The 23,721-nt window shown below is 40.7% G+C and overlaps 1 protein-coding gene across 1 annotated transcript in view; it reads right to left on the reverse strand.

The window, feature by feature from the left end:
• Window positions 1–494: 494 nt before the first annotated feature.
• The window catches only part of LOC128735519 (uncharacterized), a 126,562-nt gene continuing 103,335 nt past the window's right edge, over window positions 495–23,721 (reverse strand). Inside the window, exons 7-9 of the mRNA XM_053830001.1 lie at window positions 9,161–9,338; window positions 7,983–8,119; window positions 495–625 (exon numbers count right to left, since the gene is read on the reverse strand). Coding sequence (XP_053685976.1) covers window positions 495–625; window positions 7,983–8,119; window positions 9,161–9,338 — 446 coding nt within the window. The remainder of the gene's footprint in view (window positions 626–7,982; window positions 8,120–9,160; window positions 9,339–23,721) is intronic.

Here is a 23,721-nt window from a genome sequence, read left to right on the forward strand (position 1 = left end):
CGCACAACTTTGTATAAAAATAACTAATCTAGAAACAGATGACTCAACAGAATATCGTTAGTTAAAATATTTACCTAGCCACCGTCCATCAGTTCTGAACCGCGGACTGCTCAATCGGATATCATGTATTTAACGTGGAACATTTTTTTCTTTTTTCTGCGGACGAATCGCTGTAAACAATCGAATGTAGCAGTTCCTGGTGAGTTCTTTGATGCAATTTGTTACTCAGACACTATATATTACTAGTTAGCTATGGCATTTAGTGTACACGCGTTTGGGTCCTCATTTAACCGTGGGCTTTTGGAGCGCAAATCGAAACGTGTTTCACACTTGCTTCTGTACAAATTATCTTTTCAGCATAAACAACAACAAAACGGACCGTGGTCGTCGTCGACACGGCCGTTATCCTAGATGTTGCTGATGATGGTGATGCCACTAATGCCGGTCCCGGCAACCACCAGCAGCAGCAGCAGCAACAGCGCTAGTGGATGTCGCTATCTGCCGAGCAGGTACTTTGCCACCAGAACGAGAACGAGCTGCTGCAGGATGAACTTTACGTCGACTGCTTCGAGCAGTGCGGAGAAGGCACACGATCGCTGATAAATTCCGTACGGATTGGCTGTGCCTGCAAAAGAAAAAGAGGTAAAAGAACAGTAAAACAGATATAGAGTTCAACAATGCTTGCTGCACAATTGCAATCTGCGGGGAGGAAAATTGAAATTGCTTTCCGCGTAATGGAAGTAATGCAATAAGCTTTTCAAGGTGGATTATTATCGAAACTACTTGGGATTTGATAAGCATTATTGCTATTGGGTTACGTTTCAGGTAAGGCTTTGGAACGAACCCTTTTTTTCAATTCATGTTCCTGATTGTTTTATGTGAGTTGATTTGTTCCAAATTGGTCGTGTAATTGGTGCAAGTGTAAGACCGAAATAAAATTATAGGCAAGCAAAACTATAAAAACGTACTTTAATTTTCCTTGGCGCATAACCTTTTACCATAACCATAACCTTAACCTTTCAAGTTGAGCAGGTAGACGCCTTTCAATATCTTGGTAGCCAGACAGTGCCCGATGGTGGTACCAAGACTGATATGATCAGGAAGGCCAGGGGTGCCTTTGCAGGGCAGGGTACGAATACCCGAGTCTTTAATTCAAACGTTAAATCCGTACTGCTGTATGCCTGCGAAACGTGGTGCGTCCCAGCAGAGACAACGCAAAAACTGCAGGTATTCATTAACCGGTGCCTGACAACTGGCTATCCAATGAGAAACTACATCGTCGGTGTCATCAACGGCCGATAGCCACAGAAATTCGTGAACGTAGGTGGAAGTGGTTCGGGCGCACCTTGAGGAAAAGAGCGAACGAGGTCTGCAGAGATGCACTCGACTGGAATCCACAAGGACAGCGTAGAAGAGGCAGACTCAAAGGCTCATGGCGACGCAACTTAGCCAACGACATCCGGGCTGTAGACGAGAACCTGTCCGGGCGACAGGTAAAAGCTATTGCAGGTAACCGTCAGCAGTGGGGCGGACATGGACACATAAGTTAGTTAGTTAGTTAGTTAGTTAGCATAATCTTTTTCATAGAAAGCCCGGGTTAACCTGCAATAGGCATCGTTCGATTCTGAAATGATGCTTCTTTCGCCATCCACCATTTTTGTTGCACCATAAGCACCCACGGCAAATATGAAAGCCCTCGCCTGATACCTTCCAAACCCCTAGCTAGGGCCACAGAGAACAGACATCCGTTCAGGAACAAATTTTTCGGGAATTCTTGGATAAAATTTCAAATTAAAATCACCTAATCTGCTAGCGTCACCACCACTATAGTTTCCTAACTAAATGATTCTTTTGATTTGCATACTGACAACCTTTGGCTCCTCTGGCGCTAGTATATATGGAGTATAAGCGTTATGTTAGCGCCAGAAGCTAGCTGGTGTGAGTTTAGTGTAGAATTTTATGCGCCTTCAGCGACATCATCACTATAGTTTCCCAACTAATTTGACATAAGTTTTATCCAAGTGGGGACCTTTCGCTTGGATGTCTGTTCTCTGTGCTAGCGCCTCCTCTCAGAACTAAGTTAAACGCTGACGATCGATAGCGATACCTGTAAATGCCTCATGTACATGCCGGAGCAGCTAAGCCAGGATGTGCGAACTTGAGCGTCTGTTCACCAGATTAGTCGAAGGCACCTCAGATTTCTCTTCACAGGATGTTAGTTTTGGTCAAAACAATGATATTAAAGAAGGTCTCAAAATATTCTATTTGGGGTTTTTCACAAAATTCAATTTTTAAGTTCATTTAGGGGTAATCCCCTCTGAAGTGGTCTTAACCGTTGTAATCGCCCACCTCCAATTTCAACCAAATTTGGTATAATTGTTCATTCCGACCCCACATTTAATTTCCCAAAGTTTTATACAGATTGATCAATCCCCAATTCAAATATCATATCATCTGTAGTGCTGATAGAAAGACAGAACATGTCGGTTCGTAGTGTTGGGAAACGAAAAGCAATCAAGCAGGAAGTTGGGACTATTTGGCCCTTTGCAAAACGCTGCGATCCAGAAACATACGCCGCCGTACGAGGTTGACAATGTACAAAACCGTCATTAGACCGGTAGTTTATTATTGACTTGAAACCGTGGTGATGCTCACAGAGGCCATACGCGCCCTTGTCGTGTTCGAGCGGAAGATGCTGCGGACGTTTGGCGAGGTACAAATTGAAAGGAATGACAAGCTACAGGCAGTGCCTGGAGAGATTCCCATTATAAATTTGGCGAAAGATTGTGGGCCGGACACGTCGTTAGAATGCCGGACGACAGTGCGACGAAAACGATTCTCTTTAACAATCTCACTGGCACCAGGAACATAGGAGCCCAACGAGCAAGAGTTCTTATTTGTTGTTCGTTAATCACAACATTAAATTAGACTGAAATTGTTTTAATTTGGGCTTGAAGCCTTTTAAATGGTAATCGAACTTAAAATTGGATATGAAATTGGAGTTGAAATTGGACTCAAACTTGTTTTAATTTGGACAGAAGATTAGACTTGGAATTAGATTTGAAATTATACTGCAAATTGGAATTCAAACTTAAGTTATTAGACTTGAAATTGGACTGATTTAAACTTGAAGTTCTACTTTAAACCGGATATAGACAATTAATTAGACACGAAGTTTACCGTTTCCGCGTTTTTCTGTTCCGTGTTTCCCATTTTATTGTTTCTGTTTTATCTTCGTTTTCAGTCCCATTTTGTTCTCTTTTCAGAGCTGTTTTTCACTCGATTTTTGTAATTTTCCTTTCAGATTTCCGTCTTTTCTTGTCTTTTTTCCCTTTTTTCTAGTGTCTGTCTTTTTCAAACTCTTTTTATCTCCTTTCTTTCTTGTTTTTCGTCTTCTTCTGTTCCGTTTTCCTTCATTCTGGTTCCCCATTTTTCCGTCCTTTCTATCATGTTTATCCTGTTTTGGTCCTTGTTTCCCGTTCCTCTCCGGTTTTCCTTTTTATCTCCCGTTTTTCGTTTTTTCATCTTTCATTTTATCTTTTTAGTTCGTTTTTCCTGAGGCCCACAGATGACCGTATATGTATGTTGAAAAGTAAAATAAAATTCCGACAAAATGATAAATCCAATGATGCTAAGGACGAGTTCCACGACAGGCTCGAGAGGACCTATGGAAAGTGAACAATACTTGATGTGAAAATCATCACCGGAGACGAAAATGCGTAGATCGGAAGGAAGGAATTGTTCCGTCCTGCTATCGGTCGATCAATGATAACGGTCCAACGCTCATAAACAGAGGAATGGTTATTTGTAGCACCTGCTTTCCACGTTTCCTTTTTTATCTCTCGTTTTTCGTCTTTTCATTTTCTATTTTATCCTTTGTAGTCCGTTTTTCCTGTTTTCCTTTTCTTCTTTTTCTGGTTTTTTGTCCCATAAAGAGAGAAACTCTTTATATCCTGTTTGACGTCTTTTGCTCTTTTTGCTCCTTTCCTCTATCGGTTCTCTCTTTCACTCTCTTTGGCTGTTCTTATTTTCCCTTTTAGTTTCTACAGTTCCTCTCTTTTTTCACTCGTTTTTCCTTTTTTCTGCCCGCTTCGTTTGTTCCTTTTTTCTTTTCCGTTGTTCACCCTTTTCATGAGTCCATATTTTCCTTAGTTCCGTTTTTTGTCTTTCTTCCTCGTTTTAGGCCAAGGACAGGTATTTTTTACTATTTTCTATTTTTCGGTCTTCATGTCTTCGGTCTTCGGTTTTCGCTTTTTTAGCTCGAGGTCTGTCACGTTTTTCGCTTTCGTCTGTTCCGTTCTTCTTTTGATTATGTCCGAATTTTCCTCTTTCTTGTTACGTTCTGTTTTTCTTTTCAGTCTTATCCCTTTTGTAATGCGTTTTCATTTTTACTCTCCTTTTTTTCTTTGTGGTTCGTTTTTCCTCTTTTTTATTCTCGTTTCTCAATTTTCCTGCTTCCGTATTTTCTCCTTTTCTTTGCCTCCTTTTTTATACCATTTTCTATCTTTTAATGTCCTATTTTTCTCCTTTCGTTTTCTTCATTTTCATTCATATTTCATTTTACCTCTTTTCTCGTCCGTTCTTCGTCTTTTTCTGTCCAGTATTCTCATTCTTCGCCTCGTTTACCCTCTTTTTATCTCCTGTTTTTTCGACTTTTATATTGTTTTTATGTTACATTTTCTCTCCCAATTTGTCACATTCTTGTTTTTGTTTATAATGTTTCATGCCAGTAATTTCGTCTTATTATCTTACATGTTTTAACTTTTTTCTGTTCCGTTTGTTTCTCTTTTACATTCCCTTTTTCTGCTTTATTTCTGCTTTTTTCCTTTCTGTAACGTTTTCTTAATTTTTGCTCTCACTTTCCTTTTGTTTCTTATTTTTTACTCTCGTTTTTATGTTCCGTGTTTTCCGTTTCATTGTTTTTCTTCGTTTTCTATCCCATTTTGTTTTCAATTTCATATTTCACTCTGATATTATTATTTTCTTTCTCGTTTTCCGTATTTTTTCTTCGCTTGTTTCCATTTATTCTTTATACTTTATAAGCTTTACTTTATTTAAGCAATGACTATTGGTGTGTAGATTGTTTCTTTCAGAAAACATACGAAATCGATGAAAACAAGAAGAAAAAGAAAACACATCGACGATGAAAAGGCAATGAAAAAATGATGAACAGATGGCGAAAATAGGATGCAAATTTGACGAAAGACGTCAAAAATACGACGAAAAGGCAACAGAAAGGCGCCGAAACAGCGACTAAAAATAAAATCATACGATAATAAACGATAAAAAGACATTTTAAAAGCATTGAAAAAGTGATAAAACATACAAAATAAGACGATGAAATGATGATGCAAGTACGACCGAAAGAAAACGAAACAAAACGACAAGGCAGTAGAAAGAAAACATTTTGGTTGTTCTGACAACAAACAGGACGATGAAAAATGACAAAAAAGGTGATAAAAAAGTGATTGCCTTTTACATAGAAAAACGGAGAAAAATTTAACTTAGGTTTTTAAAATAGGCCGCAGAAAATAGCGACAAAAATGTCGAAAACAGAGATTAAACAATAACGAACAAATGACGAAAATACGACAAAAAAATGGTAAAAGGACCATGAAAATACGACAAAAATACGATAGTGAGATGACAAAAAGACGACAAATCTGAAGCAAAGACAACAAAGAGCTGACCAAAGACAGCATAAGGACGCCGAAAAGACTAGTCCGCGTAAAAAGAAACTGTGGCATATTAGAGTTGTTGCTCTCTAACATAAAAACTTAAACTAACAAACCTTCAAATGAAGCATGAAGATTTATGATTGGTTAAAATGATGATTAAAATTTTTATTAAAAGTAAAATTTGATTTTTTTATACAGACTGCCTATTTTGGCATTCGCCACTGTCGTAATATTGCTCAAAATTGGCGTTTTACTTAAGTGTGAAAAAGAATTATAATCCTTCTTCGGTGATAAAAACACAAATGGTAAAACTTCGGATTTTCTCAGTAAAGTCTGCTTTGAAATTGAACCTAAAGTAGGGATATAAATTGGATTTAAATACTCTAAATTGTATTTGGAATTAGCCTTGAAACTAGATTTGAACTTGAATTCGGACATGAAATTAGAATTGAATTTGAACTTGAAATTGAGTTTAAATTAGACTTGAAACTAAACTTAAAATTTTACTTGTAACTGGACTTGAAACTGGGAAGTATTTTTACGCAATTTACTTTTCGCAATAATGGCCAAATTAATTACAAACTGCGGACTTCTGGGTTACAGTGGCTTAATGTAGGGTTTGCAATTTGTTTTAAATGTGAACTTTCAATGAAACATCTAATAAAAAGTCTCTATTGTTATCGAAAGAGATTACAATGAATAGGAAAAGATTTCAAAACTTGAATTGCGCGGTAGCTGGTAGTATGGATTGTACGGAATATTATTGTGCATATCACGAAAAGTTCTCAAAGTTATTTAGTCCGAAAAAGAAAACTATTACGGTGGCCATAAAACGGGGCAGCTACTGCGATACAGTCCCAAGACGCGAACCTTTGTTTCTAGTGTAATAGTGATAGTAGTAGTTTCATTCATACGAAGTTGCTCTAGTTTTTTATTAAAATACTTCGCCAAGCGCGCTGTTTTTGTGTGTTTCGCGAAAAGTATTGCAATCTAGTTTGAATCAACGTAAGTCGAAGTTCGACGAAAAAGAAACCACTCACTTAGGAAAAGTTCTCCAGAAGGGGAAATCCGATCCGAACTTGTTTGTCATTCCTCGGACCGAAATCCCATGAAAGTGAAAACAACAAACGGATTAACGGCAGAAACCCGTCCGTTCGTCTGTCGGTCGGTCGGTCGGATGGTCGCTACGCTGGAGTACCACTTTAGCCCAAGAAATGAAAGTTTTTCAATAGAAAAAGTTTTAACTACCGATACGAGTCGCTGCTGCTGCCGCCACAGGAGACGCGCTACGCGAGAAGCGCATCGCGAAAGGGTATTTGAAGCAGCACTAGCATATCCTAGACCTAGACTGTGGTGCGGCGAAATCGTTAGAGTTGTGCAGTTTTGTTCCAATTGCAATTTCGGATGGTTTTCCAAAGACTTCAATGAAATGAAATAAAAGTTTTTTTTGAGAAAATCTGCGATTTAAATTTGGAAAGCTTTTTACACACGTTGGTTGAAGTTCAGTCCAGGAGTCACGAACTAACAGCGAATTGCAGAATTTGTTAGAATAATTATAAGCTTGGTCTTTCTCATTCGAGGTGATAGTTCTTTACGACTTGCAGATAAGTCCGTAGTTGGTTATGGCTATAGTTTTTTATTGCCTTATTCCAAACTTAGGGATATCAAACGTGCAACAACGGAATAGTTTTCGGGCATACCGTAGTTTCCACGATTCGATTTTCAGCTGTTGGAAGACTTCCTAGATGCTGTGGAAAGTCATTTCAAAATTACCCGCTAAAGAGTCATAACTATCATACTGGATCAGCTTGAGAGTTTCTCCTGAAATTCACAACGTTATTTTTACGAGCTTCAAAGCCAGACGAGAGTTCGGAGACACGTGTTGCTTCAATCAATTTAGCTTACGAATGGAAATCAGCTTTCTGTGAATGCGAGATTTTCAAAACATTAGGTGCCAAATTTGCATACCCTACTGCTTCGTTTTCGACTGCAAACTACCCACTGATTGGAGATAAAATCAAAACTTGCAACACAGCTCACAACAAAGTACAGATTACACTGGCCAACAAAGGTTTTCTCAAATGAATTAGTTATTCAAGAAGATGCTCTCGATTTTCTTCAGTTCAAAGGAGACGCGTGGTGGTTTTAAAATTATGTTGGAAAATTTACAGAAAATGATCTGATAAATGAAGATAATCTTTTAATTCTTTCAATTCTTCCATTTAGTTTGACTTGAGGTTGAATTTGGTTGAGTTGAGAAAATGTTGAACATCGTCAACTAGTGTTATCGGATGAAGAACTTACCATTTAGAACGTGTACGGAGACGCTGTAGTGCTGGTTTGGTCCAATCGAACACGTGTAACTGCCCGAGTCCTGTTTGTTCACTTTGGCCACGAACAGAGTCGAGTTGGCACCGATGTTGGTAAGGTTCGTCTTGACACTGTGGCCCCAGAGCCATGGTCGGGCGCGAGGGTCGTACGAGAAAAAAAAAGAGAAAGAAGCAATGAAAATGGAATGTTAATGCCAGGGACGTAATGGCGATAAACGAGAGCCGGCCAAGTCTCTATACCAGCGGCAAGCATAGACTCGTAAAGAAGGATATCGACAATTTTCACTACAATTGTATACGCTGAAAGCTGTGGATTTGGATTGTATTATCTGCCATGTTTTTGGCGTGAGGCCAAGAGATGTCGAACGATACTGTAGCAAGTTAAAAACTACTCCTCCTTCGGCTGAAGGCGTGCAAGCGAGTCGACTGCAAAAAGCAGCTATTGTGATGAAATTGCAATAAACGCATTATTTTTTTCGTTCGAAATCTACTTTTACTTACACATACTGGAATGGTTATCAACTTGGTGGATGCTTGATTTAAGCTTAGTCGCCGAGTTTTAATTGCATAGTTCAATCTTAAAATAGGATTTTCAAGGTTTTTAAACGCGGAGGAATACTCTGGACTTTCATGGAAACATTTAAATTGTTTCTGTTACAGGAACACATTTATGTAATCAGCTTTTAAAATATTCTAATTAAAACTGATTATATTAATTTTGTTTACTATCTGTTTCCATCTTTAAAAACTATACCTCAAAGATGCCGCACAAATAACGGCCTATGAAGGTACCGAAACTTTTTTAATTACTATTCCGAAAAGATTTTCAAATGCTCCTTAAAACTGTTTGTCGAATGCCCTCACTTGTGAATCAATTTCCTTTACTGAAAAAGTTTTTCACTTTCTCGGTTATCCTACTTTCCTGGAAAGATTTTGCTGAAAACCTGCTACAGGATATGCTTCAGTGCAAAACATCGTGCGAACCAAAACAGCTTCACATTCAGCCCGCGTAAAGGGGGCTTATCCTATCGAAAATTGATTTGATTTTTACCAATCAAAAAATGTCACCACACACTTTGCCCTTGTTCCCGGGCCCGGGCGAGCTCTCGGCTTAGCCGCCGCGCCGGTTGCTTCTGTTTTTCTGTTGCTTACCTGATGCCGCCCCGTTGCACATCGTGATTCAGGATGTTGTCGTTGTGGATCCAATAAACGGCGGATCGCAGCATCGACATGTGACGTATTCGGCACATCAGTTTTATTGTCGACCCCACCTCGTAGTATTTATCGTACAGCGGTTCGCCCTCCTCGTCGACGATCAGGATTTCCGGTGCTGCAAAAAAGAAAAAAAAAATAACGAAGCAAATTTAGAATCAATGCCTGCGTGTGAGAGAAGGAGATGTACAAGAAAACGCATGATGATAATAAACATTTATGAAAATGCACATGGTATTATTGTAGGGGAGCCTCCCAGGGTTGGGTCACGACACAGTAAAAGCGGCCTTTAGCCGCATCACTCACATTGTGCGTGCCCGAGGATAGGAAGCGAGGCGGTGAAAAGTCGAGAAGACGGATTTCTGCTCTGATTCCCAGTTGCTCTAGGCACACTTTGAATGGGAAAAATCCGAGCAAATAGATATTGAAATGAGACTATAAAAATTCACCCTTACTTGGTTGTCGGTTTTCTTGTCTTCCCGTCCGACGCACGGGTGCTTACGGATTAGGCGGAGAGTCCTGACTTGGGACTGGAAACAAGCCACAAGCCGCGTGCAGCTGTTGCTCTAACATGTTGCTGTAAACTCATTTTCCGTTTTTTTTTCAATTGCCCAAGGCTAGTGTGGCTTTTGTTTTATGTTTTACGCATCTCAACAGCAGAAGGAAGTATGAACTTCCGGGAAGATTTGTTGATGCGAAATGGAGTGCTATTTTTTCATCCTTGCCGCATTCACTATTTTTAGAGAGGAACAGACACGTACATCAAATTGTATTGGCCTTGAAAAATTGCTTTTCTTTTGTAGTATCTGGAAGCAAAATATTAACATGAAATATTTCTCATGTTTTGTGGTGGCAGCCTGTTGATTGTTTTGATTTAAAGTCAGTAGTATTATGATTAAATTAATATAAAATTGATTAAATGTTCTGCTATAAAACCTGATTTAATCCACCTATTGGTGAAAGGAACCTTTGTTATACGGTCTTACTTGCTATTTGAGATAGAAATCGACACGTCTTCGGAACATAAATCATCTATTAGTTAACGTTGCATTGTGCGTTGGTTTACATAAAAATTTTGGAAATTGAATAAGCTTACAAAATTTGAACAAAATAGTAGCACTTACAAATTTTGATAGTTCTTTTTCTCATGAAATTGCTGAGTAAGTTGTTACTAATGTGGGTAAGTGCAAGTAAAAGTAAGTTGTAAGAAGAAATATTATTCTTTAACATATACATTGCGTAGTAAAGGTCTAGTTTATAGGTTTTTGAACTATGCATAACTATGCATCAATAAGGTTTTCTTGAAAAAATTTCATCAGTTTTTATTAACCTTCGGTTACTCACGCTGTTGTATTCTGAATAACATGTGTAGGTTTTTGAATGCCATATTTACCAATCGGTGTTTAACTAACGTATATTCTTCAAAAAAATGTTCAGCAAAATGTCTGAATTATTCAATACAATAATACTTTAAATTGTTAGGAAAATAGATCAGCATAAACCGAGAGCACAGAAACGAAGCAAGCAGCATGTGAGGTGTACCCAAGGTTGCCACCAGGTTTTCCCGAAAATCTGGCGAACACGAATAAAAGTGTCTGGCAAAAATCTGGTGGTAAATTAGTCCAATGGGGAGGCGTTTTCCTGAAAAAATCTTGCTCGTTTTGCTCACCGTAGATGCAAAATTTTGTCCAAAATTAGAAGTGATGACCTTTTTGCAAGACGGAGGATCGAAAATCTGGCACATTGCCAAATATCTAGAAGGTTTTAAGCTTTGTCTGTTGGTCTGGCGCGCAATCAAAAATCTAGCAAAATCCAGATTTATCTGGCATACTGGCAACCGTGGGTGTACCGCTATTGGCCCCAAACTGGAATTTTTTTCACGTTACTTCATATGGAAAAATGATGTCTGTATGTAGCAAAACTATCAGCAAATGTAAAATGTTTAAAATGTATCCGTCAGTTGGTAGTCGAGTAATTCGGGGTTAAAATCAGGGTATTTTTATAATCAAAGTTCTACAGTTCCTAAATAAGCAAACATAGAGGTATACTATTTTCAGCAAAGTTGTGTATTTTTACTATTTGTATAACTTTGTAACACATGAAAAAGTCATACAACAATTACAAAAAGAGCTAAAATAGAAAAACTGATTTTACAAATACAGAAACAATAAATAAGATTTCTCTGTCTTCGCTTCTATCTCAGGTTACAGTCTTCAGCAAAATTTCTTGTAATAATAGGCTCTAAAACTTTGCAGAACATATCAATGTGTTATATTGAAACTGAAAAAATTTTTTTTTTCACTTTTAGGGGGATTAATCCAAATTTAAATTGCACCAGATGATAGTGCATTCAATTTCAAGAAACTCTTCCGAAGGTTCGATAAACTAAAAACAAGTTTTCCTAGTCAAAACTCTAGTGCGCACGTTTTCTTTGGTTTTGGGCTATTGTGCGCGCGAGTAACTGTGTTGCGAAAGTTGGCGCGAGCGTTCGAGGATTGATATCTTTTGACCGGTAAAACCAATTCTTATGAAATTTTGCATATATATTCGTAGTGTCAAAACCTCTCGTTTGATATTAAAATAATTGAAATTAGGTAAATTATCTTGGTTAAAATCATTATAAATTATTGTTAATTTTGGTGTGGTGTATACGATTGCTCACAACTTTCAAATTAAACGTCCAATCCAAAAACCATTCAATAGTGATCTATCCGGCTATATTACCTGCCAAATAAAACTTATAGCGCATAAATCGGTTTGGCCATCTCTGAGAAACAGGCGATCATTTGAACCTTATCAAAAATGGTTTTTTAAGGCTAACTTTTAAACTGCTTGTCCGTTTTCAATAAAACTTGGTAAAAAGTTTAGTAACAGCAAGAGCTTTCGTTTGGTACTAAGATCGTTAAAATTGGTTGCGTAGTTCAGGAGAAACGCGTGTCACGTAGTTTTCACATTTTTGCTTATAACTTTTAAACGAAACGTCGGACCGCAAAGCAATTCAATAGTGATATACTAGACAATAATACCTTTCAAACAAAAGTAAAAGCGGTCAAATCGGTTCAGCCATCTTCGAGAAACAGGCGATAGAAAATGAGCTGCACACACACATACACACATACACACACACACACACACACACACAGACATTGCTCAGTTCGTCGAGCTCTATCGATTGGTATATGTGATTCGGCCCTACGGGCCTCGGATCAATTTCGTGTTTTTCGACCAATTTCTAAACCTTTGTTATATAGTATAACAAAGGTAAAAAATCAAGTCAGTTCAATTAGAATAAAATACAGAAATTCGGTTCAATGAATCTGAATTGGTAGACCATTAGTTTAACTTCTACCATTAGTTTCTTTGGTTAGTTAGTTCGTGTTCAGTTAGTTAGTTTCTATTTTGCTTCAGAAGTTCAGACACAAAATTGTAGCCGAGTAAAAATAACTGTCTGGTACTGAACTTGGAAAAAAGCAGTGAATCGGGAACAATGACAGTATTCTTCGTTCCAAATCGAATGTTTTAACCATTCTGGAACGATTAATCTATGTAAAACCTATAACTCATCCTTACCTCGTGAGTCCGAGCATTTGCATTTCCGTAACATACCGATATAGGTAGAGGGAGAGTTTATCGATTGTAAATTATTATGCTTTGACGGTTTTTCGGCTTTCAGTTAAGTGGATTTAGCAAACGATTGTTTTGCTTTTACTTATCCGACGTTTCGGTGATTTATTTCACCTTTTTCTAAGGATTAAAAGTTTAATCGTTTTTTGTCATATCTTTGTGTCGTATTCCTATTGTGCAACCTAATAACATGGCGTCTACTTTGTATGTATTTTATTGAATTTGAAATTTAAGGCACGTTTTGCGTTTTGTTTCCATTTGAAATCTGGCCCAGAAAGCGGGGTTTTGCGGTTTGTTTTATTCGGGTCACTGTGCGGATGGTGTGTTGCTTGGTGTGTTGGCTATGACTATTTCGAACTCAATGAGCTCAATTCCTTCTGAACACCTTTCCCTTCATGGATCTCACATGGAACTCAATGAGTTCGAAATAGTGATAGCCAACACACCAAGCAACACACCATCCGCACAGTGACCCGAATAAAGCAAACCGCAAAACCCCGCTTTCTGGACCAGATTTCAAATGCAAACAAAACGCAAAACGTGCCTTAAATTTCAAATTCAATAAAATACATACAAAGTAGACGCCATGTTATTAGGTTGCACAATAGGAATACGACACAAAGATATGACAAAAAACGATTAAACTTTTAATCCTTAGAAAAAGGTGAAATAAATCACCGAAACGTCGGATAAGTAAAAGCAAAACAATCGTTTGCTAAATCCACTTGACTGAAAGCCGAAAAACCGTTAAAGCATACCGATTTAGGGATGAAATAAAAAAAATGCATGTGTAGTGGGCTGTTGGGTTGGGTTTAATGACTTAAATTGCTTTTCGCTTCCAACAGTTTTTTTAGTCTTCTTCAGGTATTATTTGGCGATGGCTCAATATTTCTCGACTAAGCAGAGCTTTGGCGTGTTGGAAACATTCTTGTCTTTGAGTACATCCTGCACGTTGTTGGTGGATTTTGTTCCGTAGAGGCAGAATACCAAATCCGGCCAAAATGGCACGGAATCATACTGCTGCTTCAGAAAAGGCAGCTAACATTTTTTCAGTATCTCGCTCACGTAAACTTACTACTTACTTAGGTGGCTTGCCGTCCTAAGACAAACCCTGTTGAACAAAGTTTCTCCATGTAACTCGGTTGAGGGCTACCGCTCTCCAATTCCTCGGACACCGTGTACTCTCCCCTAGAACTCGCTCCTGGTCTAACCATCTTTATCGCTGCGCTCCTGGTCGTCTTGTTCCTGCCGGATTTGAGGCGAACACCATCTTTGCAGGGTAGTTGTCCGGCATTCTTGCAACATGTCCTGCCCATCGTATCCGTCCAGCTTTAGCCTCCTTCTGGATACTGGGTTCGCCATAAAGCTGTGCGAGTTCATGGTTCATCCTCCGCCTCCATACTCCGTTCTCCTGTACGCCGCTGAAGATCGTTCTTAGCACTCGTCGTTCGAAAGCTCCGAGCACTCGCAGGTCCTCCTCGAGCATTGTCCATGTTTCATGCCTGTAGAGAACAACCGGTCTAATAAGCGTCTTGTACAGGGTGCACTTTGTCCGGGGACTTAGTCTGCTCGACCGCAATTGCTTGGGGAGCCCATAGTAAGCACGACTTCCGCTGATAATACGCCTCCGAATCTCAGGGCTGGTATCATTGTCCGCCATTACCAGTGAGCCAAGTACTCATCACCGTCGATCAATATACTACTGCCCAAGCGGTGTCGTTCGGCCTCGGTTCCGCTGGCCAGCATGTACTTTGTTTTAGACGTATTTACTTTTAACCCAATCTTTTCTGCTTCACGCTTTAGTCTGGTGTACTGTTCAGCCACCGCCACAGATGTTCTGCCCATAATATCCATGTCATCGGCAAAGCAGACGAATTGACTAGATTTGTTGAATATCGTGCCCCGCGTGTTGATATTCACTCGGTTCATAACACCTTGTAGCGCTGAACAGCAGGTATGAAAGACCATCACCTTGACGAAGCCCTATGTGTGATTCGAATGAACTTGACAGTCCACCCGAAATCCGAACACAGCACTGTGTACCAACCATCGTAGATTTAATCAGTTTGATGAGCTTCCTGGGGAAGCTGTTCTCATTCATGATTTTCCTTAGCTCTTTCCGGTCGATGGTATCATATGCGGCTTTGAAGTCAACGAATAAATGATGCGTGGGAACTCTGTATTCACGGCCCTTTTGGAGGATTTGCCGCAGTGTAAATATTTGATCCGCTGTAGACCGACCTTCGACGAAGCTGGCTTGATAAGTTCCCACAAATCTATTCGCAATTGGTGATAGACGGCGGAAAATGATTTGGGACAGCACTTTATCGGTGGCATTGAGAACGGTGATCGCTCGATAGTTCTCACAGTCCAACTTGTCGCCCTTATCATAGATCGGGCAGATAACCCCATCTTTCCACTCCTCCGGTAGCTGTTCTGTATCCCAAATTCTAACAATTAGTCGGTGTATACAAACGGCCAGCTTTTCTGGTCCCATTTTAATAAGCTCCGCTCCGATGCCATCTTTTCCAGCTGACTTGTTGTTCTTTAGCTGCATGATGGCCTCCTTAACTTTGCATATCTTTGGGGCTGGCACCTCTTCTCCGTTTGTTGCACCGTCGAAATCGCTTTCCCAGCCACCATGGTTCTCCGCCTGGGCGTCATTCAGGTGCTCGTCGAAATGCTGCTTCCACCTATCGGTCACCTCACGATCGTCCGTCAGAATACTGCCAGTCTTATCCCGACACATTTCGGCTCGCGGCACAAAGCCTTTGCGGGATCCGTTCAGTTTCTGGCAGAACTTTCGCGTTTCCTGAGAACGATGCAGACGCTCCAACTCTGAATATTCTTGCTCTGCCAGGTAGCGCTTTTTCTCCCGAAAGATTTGGTTTCGCTGCATCTTCTTCTGTTTGTGTCTTTCCACGTTCTGTCGTGTGGCACTGCGCATCTTGGTCGCCCGCGCAGCGTTCTCCTTATCCATCACCCTCCTACATTCATCGTCAAACTAATCGTTTCGCTGATTCCGGGCCACATGCCCGATGGAGCTCTCCGCTACACTGCTGTTGGCTGTTTTGATAGTGTTCCAACTTGTCACCGAGCTTCGTCAAGCTCGTCCTCTTCCGGCAGCGCAGCTTCGAGTGAATGCGCCTAGTTTGCGGCGACGTCTGGCTGCTTCAACCACGCGAGATCTAACCGAGGCTGACGTTGGTACCGCATGTTGTTCATAACGGAGAGTCGTGGGCGCATCTTAACCATCACTAGGTAGTGGTCCGAGTCAACGTTAGCGCTTCAATAGGATCTGACGTCGATAATGTCTGAGAAGTGCCGACTGTCGATCAAAACGTGGTCGATCTGTGATTTTCTCTGATTTGGTGACCTCCAGGTGTACTTGTGATGGATTCTGTGCTAGAAAAAGATACTACGTACGGCCATATTCTTGGAGGCGGCAAAGGCGATAAGTCTTAGGCCCATTTCATTGGTCCGCTGGTGTGCACTGAACCTTCCAATCACCGGTTTGTATTCCTCCTCCTGGCCGACCTGAGCTTTGAAATCTCCGGTGACGATCTTGATATCATGTTTTGGGCAGCGGTCGTGTTCACTCTCCAACTGCACGTAGAATTCATTCTTGTCGTCATCGGTACTTCTGAGGTGAGGGCTGTGCACGTTGATGATGCTTATATTGAATCATCAATTATCACGTACACTTGAGTACAGTGGATTTCATTTCGTTTAAAATCGGGATCGATATAACATTATGGGACTCCGCACTGAATACTGGCCACAGGGTGTTCTTTTTAGTAGAGTATTTGTGGGTAAAAAAGCAAAGTAAAGCAAAGCAAAGCAAAGCCTAGGTGCTACATTTCGTTTTCGGAACTTGACCTTCTGTGTTTTATACGACAGACTTCGCAGCCCGCTAATAGAATACAGGACAATTGCCGGGCTAGTTGCTACGATTCTATTGATTCCAACAGCCTCTCCCAGCCGAGATTTGAACATACGACGACTGGCTTATTAGGCCAGCATCACACCTCGAGGCCAACTGGGAGGCTATTTGAGGGTATCGTCTCAAAAAACTAAATTCCTGCTGAACGCCTTTTCCTCCATGGATCTAACCAACTCCTGCGGCGACCACGGTTGCCGTTGATAGCTCCAGGATCTTCGGTAATGTAGTCGTTTTTGACTCGTCGCGCACTACCGTCACTCCGACGTTGGCCGATCGGATGCTGGGTCCCCATATTTCAAGTATCATGGAGGTTCTATAGTTCCCCCCACCACAGTCCAGCTCTTCCCGCTAGCTAAGTTGGGTTACCAACTGATAAATCTCCATTGCACACGTTCAATCTGTATGTCACATGTTGGCTATTTAGGAAACCAAACAAGACTACAATTCTCCAGTAGTGGACTGCGCCCTAGCTGTACAATGATTTAAGACAGTGTGGATCCTTTAAGTTCCGACCAATTTTAAAGATAAAACCAAGCTGTCGGCTTTGGAGATAATCAACTCACAATGTAGATTAAATGTAGATCAACGTTTTTTCTGTAACTGGTGAGATTATTAGAAACGCTGCCCACGGTTCTACACTAGGTTATTCCAAGATTTGGGAGGAGGATAATCTACCAAAGAAATGGATGGAAGGAGTAGTGTGTCCCAACTACAAAAAGGGTGATCGGCTCGACTACTATGGCGACATAATGCTAGTAAATTCCGCCTACACTGTGCTCCCTAGATCTTTTTGCGCCGACTATCACCGATAGTACAAGGTTTCATAGAGAATTATCAGGCAGGATTCTTGGAGATTGCGTCTCTATGAATTAAATTTTTACCATCCGACCGATCTTGCAAAAAGTACAACGTGTCAGGCTGAAAGCAAAGTTTAGGTGAAATGAGCGCATTATATTTTCGTGGATTTCAGGGCAGCATACGATACAGTTAAACTCGAACAGCTATGGCTGATTATGCACGAGTACGGTTTTCCGGACAAACTGACGCGACTGATCAAAGCTACCCTGGAGCAAGTGATGTTCTACACGTGCGTTTCTGGGGTTCGTTTCTTGAGTCCATTCGAATCGCACAGAGGGTTGCGGCAAAGGGTTGTTATTCAATATCGCTATTCTTTTGAGGGTGTGTTCCGGCGAGCGGGCATCGAAACGAGAGGATCGATCTTCAGCAAGAGTAGCCAATTCCTAGTCTTCGTAGACGACCTGGAGATCATTACTAGCAACCTTGGGACAGCGGAGGCAATCTGGGCCAGACTAAAAACGAAAGATAGGAGGATTGGGTTTCAAATCAATGCGTCGAAAAACAAATATATGGTAGGAAGAGGCTTCAGAGAAATCAACGTTTGCCTCCCACCGACAGTGACTATTGACGGTGATGAACTTGAACTGGTTGATGAATTCGTATATTTGAGATCTCTGGTTACCGCCGACAATAACACAGGTCTGCGTAAAAAAACTGCATAGGATTTTTTAACTGATTCTTATAGATTTTTGTCCACTGAATTCAGAAAATTGAAAAAAATCGAGGCATTATATCGTTATACTCCAGCTTTAAATTGCTCGCGATAATCGTGAACGATGCTTTGTTCGCTAGCTGTCGACATTACATCTCCTCAGACTAGCATGAGGTTTTCCCAAAACGTTCAGTCTCTACGAATCTTGTTGATTCCGTCCCGTTCTGTCTGCGTAACATGAACGGAGGAGTGCACTTTGACGCAGTGTGCATGAACCTGAAAGCAGCGATTGATTGGGTTGGTCACGTTATTCTTCTTACACGGCTTGAGAAACTGGGAGTTTCCTCGCCGTTCTGTTAGTGGTTACATTCGTACGTAACATCAGCCGCAGGTTCAGTGTGAATATCGTGTGAAGATCAGCAACTTCTCTGGATTATCACCGTGGAGTAACCTTGCACCATTGCTCTTTTCGTTTTTTTGTAAATGAGCCGATCCCTGTATGCCGACGCTGTAAACATCTCTAAAATAATTAGATTGAACTTCGATTACATTGAACAGATAGTTTTTAAGCCACAGGTACAGATCCTGTCAAACCAGATATTTTTAGAGCATTTCGACAGTTTCATATGCTTGAAAATATCTGCCATCTTGCCCATTCCGGTTGCTATATAAAACTTCTGCTCAAGAAGCTGTCTAACGGAGTGATATCTCCGTAAAAAAGCAACCTGATTTTGATTTTGAACACCTTTTAGGTAAAGGAAATGTTCAACACCATTCTATGTTCAAAACCATAAATGAGACTGAGTAATGGTTACAATAGTATTGTGAGTCGAGAGCCACTCAAAGTCAATTACCGTTATCGGTTCATTGTAATGATTCGTCATAAGATAATAACGTACCTTGTCGGAATGCAAGCTGTAAGTGCATCCTTTCGTCTTAAAGTTCTGTACCAATTAATAATCGTACGATCTACCTACTTTAGTTATCTATTATCAAGTTGTTAGTTTTTTTATTTTTTCCTAGCAGCAATGTCCTGCAAAGCTGCAGCTGCATTTTGCAAGCAATCTTTGGATAATGAAGAGAACAAGGGGAATTATCTGAAAAATTGCAACGATGCTTTTATTACTTTATCATATTCCGTGTTGCGAATCCAAAATGCAAGTAAACAGAACAGCTTTGTACCAACTAGATGGCAGAGCTCTATTCTGCACAAAAAAACTTCTTTCTTCTGCAGATGAATAATAAATAATTCGTTCGTTTTACGGTACTGACGAGGGTAGGAAATCGAGGCAACAGGGCTTCCTCAAGGCTCGAGCGCAAATTAAATTAGACACGTCGCAAACGGTTTGCATGAAACTACGGATGATTTATTATGCCTTCCACGAAAGACCCAACCGGTGCGGGAATCTTCAACACATCCGGTACCGGAAATCGGTGGTGGCCACGTTCTGCCGCGTTTTGTATGTAGCTGTAGTGAATATTTTAATTTGCCCTTATTAAGAGCGTTCACCAACTGGAACGAAGCGAAAACAGTAGGTACCTACTTACCTACCTACCGACCTACAAAAGCTTTCGAATGAATCACGACATTGCAAAAGGTTTTGTTTGGCCGAGTCTGTTGCGAGTAACGAAGGTTGCACCGGGCAGCTGGACCGGGGCCGGGTCACATTGGAGGCTCGTAAATCATAGGCAATTTATCGCGACGGATTTAAAGAAGTAGGTGTCTGTCCAGAGACGGTCTGAAAATTGGTTCTGATACGCGAAGAAACACGTGCATTTCTCTTGTTATCCGTTTAAGGCGGATTGGCAGTTTTCTTGGATTGAGTTAACGTATTTTCACTTCTAAATTGAAATTGATACAAAATTTATCTTTATCAGTTGGGCTCGGTATTCAGCATTGGGGATGCTAGAAGGTTTCGAATTCATGAACATGTCAATTAATGCATAATTTACGCCGCAATAGGGTTTCATCATAAACAAGTTACATTATTATTGTTTGGATAACATCGTCATTATAACAGCATATGTTTAATATCGTTTAAACAATTGTTACAATTTCTGCTCCAAACACTGCTAGTCGAACAATATGCTTGCGACTGCTCATTTGAACCCACTTGTATGTCATTTTTATTCACCTTAAATATGAATAGCTTCTTTAGAATAATTTAACAGTAGCATAAACGTCATAGTTGGTAGCTCTCATAGTCGTGTCTCTCGTTTTCGTCACTGTTCCGTACATTGGTGTTAAATCTTGCGACGACTGATTCCTTTCCTCCTGCATCTCCATGTTTTTCATTTCCTATCCACTCTAACCTTTTGTCACTAGTTCGGCCCGTTGCTCATTTTCATTAGCATTACAAGACCCGTGTTAAAAGTTAAACATAGAGGTCTCTTCAGTCATACGTCGATAGTTTCCCGTTTTTTTCTTTAAAAACATTTTGCTATGAAAATTTCATGCTAATAAAATCTTGAGCAACAAAAATGTCATGGCCCCTAGTGTACCCAACTCAATCCTGGTGACACCACCAGGCAGTGCTCGTAATTCTCTTCCTCACTTCAAGGGAAACAACGTGATGCCGGTAGGGATTGCTGGTTGGCTGGCTCTAGTCCCTACCAGCCAGCCCCAGGCCTAGCAACATAGTTGTACTCGTTCACGAAGAGAGCTCATCAGGAGAAGCGGTAAACTTTTTCACACCATTACCATCCTCAGAGGGGAAATAAGATTTACATCCTGCAACCAATTAGTGCTTCGCTCCTGTACTGCAGCAAACACAAGTCAAACAGCGGCACGCACACACATAGGTACGCCACATCAAGTGATCCAAGGGGCAAAAAGGGCAACCCCTAGCTAGGCGATGATGAACCGAGTGTAATTAAATGCTTTCGTGGGAAAACAAAAAGGAGATTTTACGGTGGTACTATTTTCATAATCCACACCATCGTTGCTTCGGTCCCGGTCTGAATTTAGTTTTGCAGTCAACGGCGAGGGAAATCATCCATGAAGGTCAACTACTCGGACCGGAACGGCCGCAGTGACATTTTTATAGGCCAAAACAAAAATACCTACTGAAGCGTTTGAGGAATTGGGCCCCATGTTTCTCAAAATATATCTATATATCTATATATATTTAGTTTTTTAATTGTTTATCTTTTTCACACCTCCGGAATATGGAATGGATTATTCGGTGTAGGACACGGCAAAAAACAAGCAAACGATTAATGGATACAAATTCGGGAGGAGTAGTCGGATGGCCTCTTTTGCCCTATTGAGTTACGCCTACTAGACAGGGAGTGCAACTTGTAGACTCATTATCAGTTCGTGAACTTTAAGGCGACGTACAATTCAGTCAAACAGCTGCTGCTGTCAACTGTGAAAGATAATGCTACCTGGTTTCCCGACAAAACTAGTTAAGTAGATTGGACACTTGGTACAAGGAACGTGTAAACTCTCTTTGAACTGGCACGAGCCGGTTTGCTTGTTCGAGAGCTACACACTTAAAAAAAAGTGCCGAAGTCAGCAAAATTTTGCCGAGATTTGGACAGCCGAGCGTTCGGTAAAATTTTTTATGATGCCAAACGTTAGTAAAGATCCGTAAACGTCGATTTGCAAAACTAAAATTTTCACCGAACGCTCGGCTGTCCAAATCTCGGCAAATTTTGCTGAGTTTTTTAAGTGTGTACATTGACTTGGAGTAGAGATCGTAGCTATTCAGGAAGTTCGGAGGTCAAATTCCGGAGAAAAGGAGTTCCGTGCAGTAGGCTCTATTGCAGCCACTTCATTTAAGTACCATATCTACTACAGAGGCAGTAGAAAGACAGAACTTGGAGTCAGTTTCGAAGTGTTGGAAAACCAACAGTCACGAGTGATCTGGTGCAGGCATGTAAATAATCATGTATGTTTGTTGAGAATTAAGAATAAACTCTTCAACTACAGCCTAATCATCGTCTACGCTTCGATAAATGCTAATTCCGATGATGATAAGAATGAGTTCTACAACAGGTTCGAAAGGGCCTATGGAGAGTGCTCAAAACATGATATGAAAATCACCATCGGAGATGCAGATCGGGAGAAAGGAATTCTTGCGTCCTGTCATTGGAGGACATACCCTTATCTGTCGATCAATGCTAACGGCACAGACAAACAGACATAACTCTTGGAAGAAAAATCAACAAAAATTATCGTACCTCACATTTAGCCTGAACACTAGCACCATCTATGATCGACATTCCCAAATATCAAATATCAACATGGGTATCCCTCGACGTAGCAAGTATTTTTGGTGGGGAATTTCCCTTCTTTCGTCAAAAAGCGCCACTTTGACCAAAACGGAGACATTCCCAACTAAGAACAAGTTTCAAATGACGGTTTAATCGGTACGAAGAATGGAAAACGACTGTTATGCTTGTTTGTCTGTGGTAACGGTGTAATTCTCATAAATTTTGCCGCGGCCAGTGGTATGACTGTCTGTAGCGCCTAATTTCTACGGCTGAATATTCGAAAGCACACCTGGAGACATCCAGAAGGAGCTTCTAGCTCTCAGGTCGATCATGTCTTGATTGACGGTCGACACTTTTCGGATGTCTTTTCGGGGACCAAATATCGGCTCTGACCACTACCTCGTTGTGAAAGATTGTCGAACGTGGCGAGGCCTGCACTGAGAGGACGCTGTGTTTCAACATCCAGCGGTTGCCGGCATATGGCGTGACAGCGGAATACGCCAGAAAGCTTGATCTACGCAGAACATTAGGGAACAAAGGAAGAAGTTATAGGTGGATTGTAGAGGAACCTCCATGGTGCCTTTGAAACAATTGCGAGAGGTGGTAGGCATGACGTGTGGAAGACTGCGTAACAGCTGGTTTGATGTGATGATGCTGGTTTGGTACCAGTAAGTAACAGATGAGAAGAACCAGGCCAGGAGTCGTATGCTCACTGCGGCCGCACATCAGAACAGACAAAGTTATTAAGAGACTAGAGCTGCGGAAAAAGGATCCACCGTCCACCGAAGCTAATAGAAGCGCTAGCACGTTTAAAACTTAGCAAATGTGCTACTCGCTAGCTAAAATGTTAGCGGTTAGCTGATTAGCGGTGCCCACCTCTGCTATGCAACTAGTTTTAAAAGAACCACATTAGATTACCCTTTAATGGAAAAATATGCTGGTAAATTATGGTTCCATTTTCCCGGAGATATTCCAGATCGCGGTGGGATTTTTTTTGACGTCTTAAGTAATAGATGTAATAAAATTAGAAATCTGCTTAATTAACTGCGCAAAAGTTACCCATTTTATTTGTAGTCACTAATAATGACTTTTACTTTATCCTGAAGAGCGGTGGCTTACGCCTCACACTTTGGAACATCCGTTGTCAGTTCTCTTCTAAAACATGGCAAATGAGGTATCCAATCACAGGGTTTTTCAACATGAGCT

Source organism: Sabethes cyaneus, chromosome 2 (assembly GCF_943734655.1).
Source record: "Sabethes cyaneus chromosome 2, idSabCyanKW18_F2, whole genome shotgun sequence".
Lineage (NCBI taxonomy): Eukaryota > Metazoa > Arthropoda > Insecta > Diptera > Culicidae > Sabethes > Sabethes cyaneus.